The sequence below is a fragment of the Anoplophora glabripennis genome, unplaced genomic scaffold (genome assembly GCF_000390285.2).
Source record: "Anoplophora glabripennis isolate ALB-LARVAE unplaced genomic scaffold, Agla_2.0 scaffold175, whole genome shotgun sequence".
Lineage (NCBI taxonomy): Eukaryota > Metazoa > Arthropoda > Insecta > Coleoptera > Cerambycidae > Anoplophora > Anoplophora glabripennis.
Window position 1 is genome coordinate 565,515 of NW_019416926.1, and position 15,544 is coordinate 581,058.

General features: G+C 30.2%; 1 protein-coding gene across 1 annotated transcript in view; it reads left to right on the top strand.

Moving 5' to 3' along the window:
* The window catches only part of LOC108904784 (protein mesh), a 42,810-nt gene extending 34,540 nt beyond the window's left edge, over positions 1-8,270 (top strand). The window contains exons 11-12 of the mRNA XM_018707460.2: positions 2,679-2,850; positions 6,980-8,270. Coding sequence (XP_018562976.1) covers positions 2,679-2,850; positions 6,980-7,094 — 287 coding nt within the window. The 3' untranslated portion in view covers positions 7,095-8,270. The remainder of the gene's footprint in view (positions 1-2,678; positions 2,851-6,979) is intronic.
* Positions 8,271-15,544: the final 7,274 nt, after the last annotated feature.

The window sequence follows — 15,544 nt, forward strand, 5'->3', positions numbered from 1 at the left end:
TTAACACTGTGTGGCAGGTACCGACTGATACTCCCACCATTTGTGATAAAACACGTACAGAAGTTCTTGGCGCATTTTCCATTATTTGTTGGACATTTTCTTTTAATTCTTCAGTCCGCTTTTTAGGTCGGCCGCTTCCTTCTTTTCTTGTTACACTGCCCGTTTCACGAAAAACATTAACACAACGCTGAACTGCACTTTGAAAAATTTTGTACTCAACAACGCCGGGAAATTGATTTTGAAATTCTATGAAACATTCCTCAATAGAATACTTCCATATTCCATCAATCTTGCGTCCATTTCTAAAGTAGGACTCTATGATAAACACTTTTTGTTCTTGAGAAAACACCATTTTAAACGCTTTTTAAAACGAAAATATTCAAATTGATAGCGGCGATATAGCGCTTTGACAGATGACGTTTAAGTTCATTTGCTATACGCTACGCCCTACGTCCAAATTTTCAGAACCAACTTGACCACGTTTTTATTTGAACGCTCGTTATCAATTCATCAAAACTTTTGCCCGTAATTAGTTGTCATTATGTCAAGTTTAATCATTGCACGTCAGGTCGAGGTTTTTATTAGGGATATTTGAAGTTTTTTTTCAACACCTGTATCTCGAAAACGAAGCGACCTGTTTTTATATAAATTTTTACTTATATTCTGTCACTTGATACACCTTTAGCATGCACAATTCGGATACCTGCAATTTTTCATGGCAGTGCCATCAAAATTGAAATTGGTCAATAAATCTAAGTTTTACATTAATAGCAAACTAGTGTCACATTATCACATAAATACTTACCATTGTTTCATTAGTGTAAATATGTGGAAATGTTTTGGTCTACTTTATTTGCACAAAAAATTGCATTTTATGTCCCCTTTCTCTCTGGTTTTTTATATTTAGTTATTAAATTTTGTTTAAATTTTATATTTTCTCATGCCTAAATAGAATTTTAAATATAGAATAAATTTAAGATATTAATCATGAGAACAAGATAAAAATATGTAGAAGATTACAAGGAAAAGAGAAATAATTTAGCAATATCAGGTTATTAATAAATATACAGGGTGGCATAAAAATATGAGAACTCAAAAAATTTCGCGAGAGATACATTTTCCCGAAATACCAAATATAGAGAAAGTTAGGGTTTTTCCCTGGTTATTCAATGGTGACCATACATGACCACTGATCACGTGGTCATTATGGGGTCAAGACGATTTTATTAAATGGGAACCCCCCTGTTTGACCCCGGAAAAAAAACGGAAAATTTTAAGTTCAGATATGACCTTGACCATTTCAAAAATTTAAACATGGCGGCGAAATCAAGATGGTGGACGAAATTTTTTAAAGTTAACCGATTGTCACCAAATTTTGTATACGGAGGTTTTCGAGGTCGCTGATCACGAATCCGAAAAATCGGATTTAAAAAACCAAGATGTCGGATCCAAAAAGCCCAACTGAAAACACTTTAATTTATTGTTAAATAACATAACAAACACTAATTGTTCGGTTACTTATTCGAATAAAGGAATGACTAACATTAGTCATCATTTTAATGATTTTATTTGAGTAAATGCTCAAAAATACCTCCATTTGCGCGAGCACAGGCACGACATCTTTTTAGTAACGAGAATGTAATTAAATTAAAAGCAATATTTATTCTTTCTTCTAGCTGCTCAGAATATCAAAATTAATATCGCAGCCTACTATATAATTTTAAACCGCATTTTATTCGAATGTCGAAGTATGTCTTCAGTTAGTTTTTTAAGTTTTACTCGAAAATCAGGCTTTCTTCAAAAACATAAGGCAGTAGTAATTTGTAAAAAATTGAAAGACGAATCCGAAAATATCATGGTTGTAAAGCAGTGGCGTACCATTTTATTTAGAAAAATATGCCACCGATACCCAGTATCTCCGCCACTGGAGCATGTAAACTTTAGGAAAAGCCCTCAGATTTTGAACAATGTTTACATAAATATTTCAAATTATTTCACTTCCTAGTTTTTAAATTATGTTAAAAAATTATAAATATTTTTTTGAAGATTAACACCCTGTATCTTTTTAACGAAGCGTCCTAGATAAAAACTTTATTACGTCGAGGAGTAGGTCAAAAAGAAATAGGTACGAAGTACTCTTTGGTTGTGTATACGTTCTTAATCTTTTATCAAATACACTTAGTAGTACCGAAAATTGATATCGAATTAAACGAAATAAACTACTTATCACAACTACACTGCATCACAGCGCAGTGGCACACCAAAAGAAGTTATAGCAAAAAAGAATTACAACTTCCAATTGTTTTTACGGACCTTCGCAGTATCGTTAAGTATTTGAAAGTAAAAAAAAAAATGGATTTTTGGCCTTAATGTTTTTTAAGAGTTGAGGGTAGTATGCATGTAATGATATTTAACAAAAAATGGAAAAGATATGCAAAATATTCTATAAGAAAGTAAGAGGCGGCCAAATTCTCTGTAAATTATTGTGTAATTGTAGATATATATACTGTATAATTTTCTGAATATATTGTATAATATATACCTAACAATTCTAATTAATAGCCTTAAATCTAAACTTAAATTCGAAATTTAGAGTTTTTCTTTTATTTTTCCAAAATATGCTTCTCGTGAAAATTGTGAAACATCAGATATATTGTCAAAATAAATATATATTTCAGGTCAACAAGAATATTCTCAGCGACAGGCTGGAATTGCATCCGGAATTGTATTGGCTGTCTTAATTCCGTTAGTGTTATTATTTGTATACATAGCCTTCCTTTTCTTAAAGAGAAAACAAAAAGAAAAAGAAGAAGAGGAACTACAAGCCAAGAGTTACGAAGAACAGAAATTGTAAGTTGCATTTATAATATTATAATTTATTAACATTAGTTTTACTGAAAAACAACAAACACTAAATTAATAATTAAGACTAATTGATTATTTTCTCTCAAATACTGAAAACTTTATTAAGCATAAGTCTTACCTAAGTTCAATATTCTCTTTATAAGAAAGATATATTTACCATAAAACAACTCTTTCGATTCATTATTCATAAAATTAAAATTAATATACCTATGTATAAAAATAATTGTATTTCAAATACATAATATTTAACGATAATTAGACTGGGTCTGCCTTCCAGTATGGAATACATTTAAAGATAGAAGGTAGGTACAGAATTTTCATATACAGCGTGCCCCAGAAATAAATTCCAAAAATTTAACCACTCATTAAGATAGATACCAAATTAACTCATGCGGATGTTTTATGGAATTATTTTTTTATCTATTTCTGCTTTAAGTCAGCGACTTTTGACTTCTGTGCTGAGTAACAAAATTTTACATTCTTAAATAATTGTTATTTTAAAAACTAAGCGGTTTTCGAAAATAAAATATTAGACAAAAATTGTTGCTTTCGATAAGTAAGTGTGTGGTTAAGGTTGTCCCGGTATATAGATATATGTTTGATATATACAGGATGGACCATTAGTGTGAGTAAGTAAAATAGCTCCCTTGCTACTCATAATACAGAAAAAAAGTTTATATAAAAGTTGTACAGAATCAAGAAACCCAAAGGACAAATTTAATTTGAAGCATACAGGGCGATTAGTAAAAACGATACACGTCAAATATTACATTTTTTAAATGGAACACCCTGTATATTTTTAAACAGTTTCACATTTTAGTGCGGGGTTGCCAAGTTATGTAGAAAATTCATCGAATTTTGGAAAAAACATGACCTCGAAGAAGTTGTATTAACTTTCAACTACTAACACTTGGAGCAAAAATATTTGACTGAGTTGACAAATGTTAGGATTAGCTAATATTGATATTTTATACAGGCCATTTTTTATAATTCGATCATTTTTAGAAAGTTCAAACTTGATTTTCTAAAATGTTTCAAACGGCATACCCTGTATTTTATTGCTCTGTTTTATTCACATATCAGTCCACTTCCATTAAGTATGTCCTACACCTACAGTTGTTAGTTTTTAAGATATAGCAACATTTCTGGAAAAACTAAATTTTTATTATTTTCAGTAGCACGAAATGGCTTTGGAAAAAACTGTCACATTGTGTCAACTTGTCAGTTCATAATTTATCATTCCATTTTGAGTTAATTTTATTATTTAATATTTATTTGTATATAAAATAATAAAAATTAAGTTTTTTTCAGAATTGTTGCTATATCTTAGAAACTAACAATTTTAGATATAGAACATGCTTAATAAAAGTTGAAGTGGACCGATATGTGAATAAAATAGAACAATAAAATACGGGGTGTTCCATTTGGAAAATTTTAGAAAATCAAGTTTAAACTTTCTGAAAATGATCGTATTATAAAAATTGCCCTGTATAAAATATGGATATTAGCTGATGTAGGAGCCTATAATTATTTTGTTCCAAATGTTAGTAGCTGAAAGTTAATACAACTTCTTCGAGGTAATGTTTTTTCCAAAACTCGAAGAATTTTCTACATAACTTGGCAACCCCGCACTAAAATGATAAACTGTTTATATTGCCATATATAGAATTTTCTCGGAAATCCATATGTTTAAAAATATACAGGGTGTTCCATTTAAAAAATGTAATCTTTGGCGTGTCCCGTTTTTACTCATCGCCCTGTATTTTTCAAATTAATTTTGTAGTTTAGGTTTCTTGATTCTGTACAACTTTTATATAAACTTTTTTTCTGTACTATGAGTAACAAAGGAGTTATTTTACGTTTTCACACTAATGGCCCACCCTGTATATTTGAAATAACGTTGTCTTCTTAGATTTCGAATAAAAAACTGCCAAACAGTTTTGAACAAAATTGCATCATTCGAAATAACAGACTTTTGATATGAAAATAGTCCATTTAGTAGCATATCCGACTTTCATTTGCCTTTTGTTTACTTATAATCGGGACACCCTGTATAAAATAGAGAATAAAAATTATATCAAAGTTTTGTGGCTAAACCAATCGCTTATAGGAAAATTATTAGTAATTCAGTCAGGAGACTACATCTTTGTCTAACACATTAGTCCGGGGAGGGTATAATCTTATAATTAGGTCTTCCCTCTCATTATTGGAAGTTCTATTAAACTTTATATCACCTGCAGAAAGGAAGCCCAAATATTTAAAAATATATAGATTTATATATTTTAAAAAATTAAGTAAACTCATTTATTTCCAACGAGTCCAAAAATAGTACGGGTAAAGACCAAAAACATCGTATAAAAATTTTTCCTATAATAATAATCCTATACGTAATGTGTATAAATGAAAACCCTGTATATTTCAAACGAACATATATTTCAAATCACTTGGAAATCATTGGAAAGTTTTCCTAATCTGTACATAATTTTTATATATTTAATAGTAGGTAATTTAATCTTTATATACAGGGTGAGTCGGGAGAATCACACCAAACTCCAGCAATGGAACCTGCACGTCAAAATAATAAGAAAAAAAATCAATGTTGTGATGCGATTTTCATTTGTTTTCAAGTTATAGCGTAATTACCAATTTTAAAAATTTGAAATGTCATGTTCCAGGTTCAAAAGTAGGATATTTGTCAGTGTCATTTTATGTCGCAATTAGTTTAACATTTAATTACTCGTTTGTACCATCAGTGTTACAAAATTCCAAGAACTTATTCAAATTTAGAGTATGCAAATATGGTGTTTGTGTATGGTTTTTGTAATGGGAATACTAATGCTGCTAATGAAAAATATCAACGGTTTCCACATCAGAGATGTCCTAATAAAAATATATTTATCAGAATTTTCAACAAACTGTGCAAAACCGGAAAGCTTCCCAGTGCTAGTATAACATCTGACCGAGCTCATCGAGCTCAGGTTTAAGTAGAAAATATTCTGAGTCTAGTAGAAGATGATGCAACTACCAGCTCACGAAGAATTATTGCTACTCAATTGGGTATTCGACGAAAAAGAGTAATGAAAACCATGGGCGCAGGTAGAATTTTGCTTGAGGTAGGCCTGGCAGCTGGTCAGCCGGCTAGTTTTGGTTTGGACAGAGAACAATTCTGGGACGGTTCGAATTAGTTGACCTTTCTATTCATAAGAACATCAAGGCCAAAACATACTAAGAATACAGTTGGGAAACTATTCTGAACTGTCCCAGGAATCCGCCGACACAACCAAAACAAATCTACTGCTGGATAGTTTTTTTTTCTGGGGTTGGCTCCGAGTCCTCCGTAAAAGCAACACTCGGACGTAATTTTCAGCATAGGTTTTCGACCTTTTCATTTTGGAGAATCGATTCATAGGAAACCGCTACTTAATTTTTTTACAAAATGAATTACAAGTAAGTGGCCTCCAAGATCTGCAGACCTCATAGCTGGTTCAAAAATGAAGTGTACAAAGTTAAAGTAATCACTCGGGAGGCACTAATTCGATAAATCATCAATACTGCAGCACTCATTAAGAAAGGAAAACTATAGACGCCCTTCGTAGACGAAGCCGGAAATGTTTAGAGGTCAATGGTGGTGTTTTTGAACATTTAATCAACGCTATGATTAATAGAATATCAATATTTTTTTTATTGAAATGTACGTCATAGCTTGAAAACAATGAAAATCGCATAACAACATTTGAGTTTTTTCGTATTATTTTGGCGTGTAGAATCCATTCCTGGAGTTTGGCGCGACTGTCCTAACTCTCCCTGTAGAATAATATGATGATACTAATGTTGAGTATAGAATTAGAGAGACAAAGTATATTTCATAATCTTCACCACTTAAAATAAGTTATTTTTCCCCTTTTATTTAAATTATTAAACTAAATTTCATTATTTGTTTAAAACATATTTAAACCTAAGGCCTACCTAAAATAACGCAAATAGTAGATACAGCATATAGTCTTAATAGTAGGTATCTAATAAGTAATAATACAACTATTGATAATTCTGTTATAAATGTCTTATTTTATTAATATTATAGTTTGGCAATATAAAAATAAAAGATATCTTTCAGGAGGGCAGAAGAAGCTGCTAGGAGAAAACTGACAGCATCTGAAGAATACAATTCAGATGAGGATGATAATAGTAATGTTACTACGACTAATCCCAAAGAAACGACAGTATACTAAATAGCAGCATTTTTTTATTATATAATTAAGTGAACTTTAATATCTTAGAAATAAGAAGAAATGTACGAAAATAGCCGAAATAAGTCAACATTTTTCATCTTTTGATGATTATCAGATTGAAAGTTAATATTAAAGACACTCACTAGATAACTGATTGTTACTCCAATTGATTTGAGCTCCAAAATTTTTGAAACGAAACAGTGGAGAAGATAGGGATGGTTTAATTAATTAATGAAATGTATACCAAAACACATTTATTTTTAAAAAATAATTAATCTTGTCAAATTTTTGTATTTCTTTTTCTTCTGATTTGTTAAGAATGTATCTACCGTATATTTTTTATAATTTGTGAGATGCATAACATTAGCCCACCATTAGTCTGTTCGAGTATGGATGTATGTGTAAATTTATGTATGTGTTGACGAATGCGAGTAAATATATTTACATTTAATTTTTATTTTTAAATTATTATAAATTTCCAAATGAATAGAAGAATAGTTTTTAAATTACTGTAGTTGTATATTGTCTATTTTTATAGCAATTTGAGTTTCTATGTCTTCCTCTTGATCACTTGAAATAAGGATGATTATAACTAAGAAACTGTTGTTCAAAATACCTTTTTTTCTATGAATACGTAAAATTAAACTTCATTCTTAAAACTGTTTTTTTCACAAAAATGAAATAAACTATTGCTGTTAACAGAAACAGAAACAGGCGAATTATTCCTGTTTCTTTTAAAACATTACTAAAACATGATTTGCATATGACAAAAATATATAAATAAATTGGAAGTCTTAACTATTTTATACTTTTCTATTTATACAATTGTAATATAAAGTCATATTTGTTTTGTATTATATTTATGATTACACACCATATTTCAAATAGTTAAAAACTTATTAAATAATAGTTATGTATATATTTAAATGTTATTTTTGACATGATCATGCTCTTAATTATTGATTATATTTATAATTAAGTAATTAGTAATTATATGCACTTACCTCATCATTTGAAAAATTTGGATACAAATAAATATAATGAGAAAAAATATTAACTATTAATTTGTTCACCAGCTCAGCACAGATAAATATTTCTAGGTACATTTTTCTTTACGTTAAATATATTGAAAGCTATGTAAATGTAATTAATACTAAAAATGTTCTTCGATTCCAACGTTTTGATTTTATTTAAAATCTTCCTGGGGATCTATAAATAGTAAAAAGAGATAAGGGTATAAGCGTGGAACATAATTGAAAAACATTAATAAAATTTAACTAATATTCGTTAATTACACATACACAATAAAAGTGAGAGCCAAAATATAGTTAAAAAAGAGAATAGTAGCAACCTTACCCAGTCAGATAAAACCACTATCGTAAGATTAAAATAATTCATCATGTAATGTATTAAGTACAATTTATAAATTTTTAGATTACTTTTCATTTTGTACAATGTTTCTATGAGAAAACTGTAATATGTTTAGTCGTCTTCAAAACAAATATTTTGTGGAGATGCAAAAAATAACAACTAAAAAACGTTAACACCATGAAAAAGATAATTTAGATATGTTTCGATCTCTATTTTTATTAAGTAGGTAGGTACGCTTAATTAAAAATTTAAATAACAATTTTAATTTGTTCTTTCAAATATTGGAATGTTTTTAAATTATGTTATGCTGTATAATTACCTCTTTATTGTTATTTAGAGCCCTGAGGACGATTTTAAATAAAATCGAAATGTTGACCAAATCAGACAATCAAGACCCTGATTTCCTTACTTTATTCCGAATTTATTACACTGTTTGGAAGGCACCATAATTATTGCATTAATAATTACCTATACCTAATAAAAATTTGTTTTTTCAAGAGACCTTCTTTTTCATGAATATTTAAAATATGAATAGAATTTAATTATGCAAACAAAAACTTAAAATCAAAAAAAATGAAATTTTATAATTTCAATGTCAAAAGCGTTAACATATTAGTCCAAGTATTTAATTTTTTTATTTTAAGATATATTTCTTGATTGAACATTTTAAAATGTTCATTTGTAGGTGAAGTTGACAAACTAGACAAACAAATAACATCTTACGATCTGACAGCGCACGTTCACCACAGAAATGAATTTAAACGAGCACGAACTACGAAACACTGTTGGACGGAACATCCTTAGACCATTGAACAGTGGACACGATCGCCATATACGCCGCCGCCGTTGAGAGCACTTATTATTTCTAAAGTAAAGTGTATACATCATTACATCATAATTCACGCCATTTCAGATAAATTTTCCGTTTTCCCACCACCCCCGTAAATTCCCGCCAAAACGGGAATTTCCCACACACCTGGCAACACTGCTCTGTGTGGTCAGCAGGTTTCAGTTATTGAACTTTGTAAGCACGTAGTGAGCAAATGTTTCGTAAGAATACGCTGTAGAGAGCTTCTCGAAATGTCCAATTCTTGACCGGTGCCAAACTGATGTTACTGGACACTCAGCAACACTCTCACGAACTGCTTCTATGTTTTATGGTGCACGACTTGATGAAGGACGGCCAGAGTGTTTAAGATCCAGTCTTCCTAAATTTTTCAATCGATCTCATCACAGTTGACGAAGTTAAATCAGTATTCCAACAATATTTTGTACCAAAATTGCAAACTGTAGCTGTCAAAGCCTCATTATTTTTAAAATATTGGACAACAATGAAAACGCGTTATTTTTTCGTGTGGTACTCCTTTTTTAATAACCTTGAACTGTCAGCTGTCACGCTGTCTTTTTTTTCGTTGGCAACACTTTTGAATTTTGAGACATCCGGTATGATATTTTGCAATAAATATGATTTATTAATTAATTGGTATATTAATGACAATAAATTAACGAATTTGAATATACAGGGTGGGCCATTAGTGTGAGAAAGTAAAATAACTCCCTTGTTATTCATAATACAGTAAAAAAATATATATAAATGTTGTAAATGTTGTACATAATCAAAAAACCTAAAAACTAAATTAATTAGAAATATACAAGGCCCGCCAAATCTTACATTTTTATATGGAATATCCTGTATATTTTTAAACACATGGATTCCTGAGAAAATTCTATATATATATATATATATATATTNGTATATTTTTAAACATATGGATTTCTGAGAAAATTCTATATATGGCAATATACACAGTTCAACATTTTAGTGGGGGGTTGCCAAATTATGTAGAAAATTCTTTGAATTTTGGAAAAAAATATGACCTCGAAGAAGTTGTAGAACTTTCAACTACTAACACTTGGAGTAAAAATATTTGACAGAGTTATTATAGGCAAGTGTTAGGCAAAGACTCCTATGTACTATCAATATTTTATACAGTGCATTTTTTATAATACGATCATTTTTAGAAAGTTCAGACTTGATTTTTTAAAAATCAAGAATAATAAAAATTAAGTTTTTTCAGAAATGTTGCTATATCTTAAAAACTAACAATATTAGATATAGAACATGCTTAATAAAAGTTGAAGTGGACCGATATGTGAATAAAATAAAACATTTGAAACTACATTTGAAAAATTTTAGAAAATTAAGTTTACACTTTCTAAAAATGATCGTACCATTATAAAAAATGCCCTGTATAAAATAGGAGCCTTTGTATAACATTTGCCTATAACTCTGCCTAATTATTTTGTTCCAAATGTTAGTAGCTGAAAGTTAATACAACTTCTTCAAGGTCATGTTCTTTCCGAAATTCACATAATTTTCTACATAACTTGACAACCCTGCACTAAAATGATATTTATATTGCCATATATAAAATTTTCTCGGAAATCCATGTTTAAAAATATACAGGATGTTTCATTTAAAAAATGTAATATTTGGCGTGTCCCGTTTTTACTCATCGCCCTGTATGTTTTAAATTAATTTTGTAGTTTAGGTTTCTTGATTCTGTACAACTTTTATATAAACTTTTTTTCTGTGTTATGAGTAACAAGGGAGTTATTTTACTTTCTCACACTAGTGGCATACCTTGTATTTGCGACAAGAATGTATATAAAATTTGGATCGTATTTATACGTGGACAGATTCCAAACGTCGGTTAACGCTGTTTGGATATGATAATTTAGATCGTGTTACATGCACAGACCAGGTCCTGGACGCTGGCTATTGAACCTCGGCTGGTTTGGATCGATATTAGTATAGCATGGAGGGTCCGCACATGGTCATGATAAGTCTGCCATGATGCGGCACCATTCTCGTTTCTGGAATTCGATTCTGGGTCACTGAAACGAACCATCGCCCCATTTAAAATAACCAAGTTATTGCTGTTTAAAGTTGAGAGAATTATTCATCAGTTTTTTGAATACCCTGTATAATACTAAGTGACGACAAATATAACAATTTATAACTTCAAGGATCTAAAATAGACCCTCCAAAACTGCTTCCTTAAAATTGTTTGTTTATTGCCAATATTAAATTTCTACGCTATGCCTGCATTTTCACTAAAACTGAAAACTGAAAGTCCTAGGTATGCAGAACCTTTAACCAAGTTCACTTATTTGTTTACGGTGCCTTCAAAAATGCAGTAAACTACAGGGTGTCCCATTTAAAAATTCATAACTTTGCTATGGTACGCTTTTCCTGGACACCCTGTATATTTCAAAATATTTTTAAAATGTAGCCGTAATCAACCTACACATACCCACCTAAACAGGTTTCTGTAACATTTGCCGTTTGGTCCCTAGCGACCGAGGCGTTACTGGTGGCCCACCCTACGTCTCATTTAAAATAATGAAGTTGATGTCGACTTCCGGTATAACCGGAAGTGCTGGAGAGTTCCAAATATTTTAGCTGTATTCGCTCTACGGACACTGCCATGTCGCCAAGTTTTCAAATTTTTGGGAGCAGTACTTTACTAGATATCGATCGACGCAGTTCACGGTGGGACACCCTGTATACACCCTCGAATAACCGAATCCCACAGGAAAAAAGTTTATAGAGCTATACTCTATATCTACTCTACATAACTCCAAGGCTGGTTAGTCTAGGTTAGGTACCTCATAACTCCGCCAACCACTGGAAACTAAGTGAGGAATTGGCGGGCTTAACGTCAGCCTGTATGCAACTTTTAAATGAACTTACGAGTTTTATACTGTTTTATACTTTATAAATGTCATATTGATGGAATTACAAGGTAGATAACTATATATTTTTAATGTATTTTGGAAATACTAACTATTAACATAATATTTCTTGTATTGTTAATTTTATATAGTATTTAGTAGTTATTATAGATATTTTACCTACTAATGAATTAATTCCAATTGAAAAAATAATATTCTAAATTACATTAATTTTTTTAAATGTTGCACATATCTATTGTCTGAAGCTATTTATTTGTTGCATAATTTTAGTTCTTTGTTTACTTCATTGGGTACTTTGCCACCTGTGGAAAAAATTAATTTAGGCAAATCTAGTTCCAAATAAACAACCCTTGACTGATCCTCTTGGCGCAAGGGTTCATTTAATTAATTATTAATTTTTTCAACAGGTAGCAAAATACCCAATCAAGCAAATAAAAAAGTACACATATCTATTATGTCAAATAATATAATTATTGTTGACTTAGAGCAATTTTTTCATTATTAATATTTGAAATGACCATTAGCTGACATAACAAGATAGGAATGAGAAAGGCAATATAATGAGTAGGTAATTTCACTGGATATTGTTTATAACAGTACTTTCTTACTATTTCAACTGTAAGTCTTTATGACCATCACAATGATTTTAAGAAATACATAAAATTATATCAATTGAAATATAATTAAATTGTATGCAATATTTTTTCAAAATTATTTAGTTAGGCACGAAACTTATATTAAACAATTTGTATTACTTGCAGATACATGCAAAAAAAATAAATCACAATAAATACTACTAAAATATTAGGTAATCAATACACATAATTTCAAATAAAAAATTTATTGTGTTACAAAACACACACAGACGCTGGCCGGCTGGCATACCGGATGACGTAACACTCCCTCTTGCCCGCGCACTTCTCCTTAAAGTTGTGAGGTAACCTAGGTTAAACCAGCCTTGACATAACTCTACTTATTTTTCGGTAATGAATCTAGTCCTGCAGTTTCTGGATTTAAAGTGAAATCACCCTGTATATCAAAAATGTCTAATTATCACGTCTGTTGAGTATGCAACTCATAATGCGTCCTCGGTAAAGAAGGTTGTTAAATTCGTTTCTTTAATAGCACATAGAGAAGTGTACCGGTGGAGACCGTTAGATGTCTCTGACAGTAAATAGAATTGAAATAATATACAGGGTGTCCGCAAATTTCACCGACAACGTTTGACTACACATTCACGACGATAAATAAAGACGATCTACGAAAAAAAGTTAAATATAAAATATTTGGTTTTTGAGTTACGAGCCTTCAGAGTTGTCAAAAATAAAACTAATTTAATTAATAACTTCATAACCCTTTTACCGATAACGTTAAAATTTGGTACATTTATTTGGACCATTATTGCATATTATTTCTTAAAGCTTTAGTGAAATCGATATACTGGGTGATAGTTTTCTCTGGATAACTCTCCCTTTTAGCGGTCAAAACTTTTACAGTGGTCGTATTTTTTAAAGCGGAAAAGGTCATATTTAAAAAAAATATATTGTCTCTGGAGAAAATCGCCTACAGAAAGCCATTTTTGAGAAAAATAGCATTATTTGCATGTGTGTACGTTTCGGTTTAAAACTTTGAGTATATCCAGTATATCCATTTGACTGAAACTTTAAGCAATAGTACGCAATAATAGTCCAAATAAATGTACCAAATTTTAACGCGATCGGTAAAGGGTTATAAAGTTATTAATTAAATTAGTTTTATTTTTGACAACTTTGAAGGCCTGTAACTCAAAAACCAAAAGGTTTTTATTTAACCTTTTTTTCGTAGATCGTATTTATTTATCGTCGTGAATCAAACGTTGTTGGTAAAACCTGCGGACACCCTGTATTTTTCTTAGGAACGGTATCAAAAAATTATGATCATTTGCGTTGATATTCATTTTCTTTTTCCTTGTGACCAAGTTTTGAAAGAACAGACAGCCCTTCGTACATTGTACAAATATTTATGTATAAAGTCAGAATTTTGTATAAGGAATCTGATGGTAAATATTTAGTTACGAATTGATCTGGTTTTGGGTTTCATCAAATAGGTACATAATGTTAATAGCTGTAGTAATTTTTTTTGTCCTATCTGGATATATTTGCAAGCAAAGGGAACACCACGTCCCAACAAATCCATTTGGTAGAGTTTTTTGCTACACAGTTTTCACTGATATCAAAACGTCTTAAAACAGGAGTTGTTGAAATTTTATATGCAACTTCATTAAAATATATTTCATATTCATCTAATCAATGTCATTGTGTAGGGCCCAGCTAGTTCTGATAAATATTTAAGATATTTAGATAAATTAACAATTGTACATCTTTTGTGCGTTTCGTTTAGGTCTTTTCGTATCTTTAATAACTTTAACCGAGGTTTTAACTTTATCACTAAAATTTTCATCTTTTTAAAATAAGAGTTACATTTGTCTAAATTAAATTTTACATTTATCTTCATCTTTCTAATACTGCACGAAAACCGAATGTCAATTTTTGTATCGATGAGCTGACGGAGATTAAGACATGTATAAGCTTCACTAGCTTAATTTTTGCTATGAGGTAACCTTAAGAATTTGTATCTTCCATCACATGTATTAAATGTACCTACAGAGATTACCACTTTTTTCATCAAGCTTTACGCTCCAAAATGCTTTTGAAGCATCCATTTTACAAAAATATTTATTGTCATTTAAATTATAAGCAATTTTCTCTAGTATAGATATCTGAAAATGGTCTCATTTATATACCGGCTGTTAATGATAAGTTTTGCCAAACTTCAATGGCGTATTCTACCGATGAAAATAATCAAGTTTTGCCCTATAAAAATTTTTGATAGGACGCTTCCCTATGGAAATAAAGGGTGTTAAAAGTTTCAAATATTTATATTATTTTTCCTGTAACATCACTGTCATAAAAGATTGAGTGATAAAATTTGGGGGATGACATTTTTTTAGTAGGGACTATTTTTTCATGAATAACTTATTCTAGAATACACTCCAGTAGCGTATTTATTAGGGGAGTAGGGGATTTTTTTGAAAAAAAATCGTACGCCACTGGTTTTTTAAATAATTTTTAATGTTTTTAAAATGTACAATCAATTTGTGGCGGTAAAGTATTCTTAAAATTTACTGGTCTTTAGATAATTGGGAAATCAAATAAGAAGAACTTAAGTACCTACGTTGCTATTTACCATTTTCTATTGATTGCTAAATGTATAACAATAAATTCAATACCAAATATTTTTGAGAGATTTCAAAACACTAACAACATCACAAGAAATGTTCA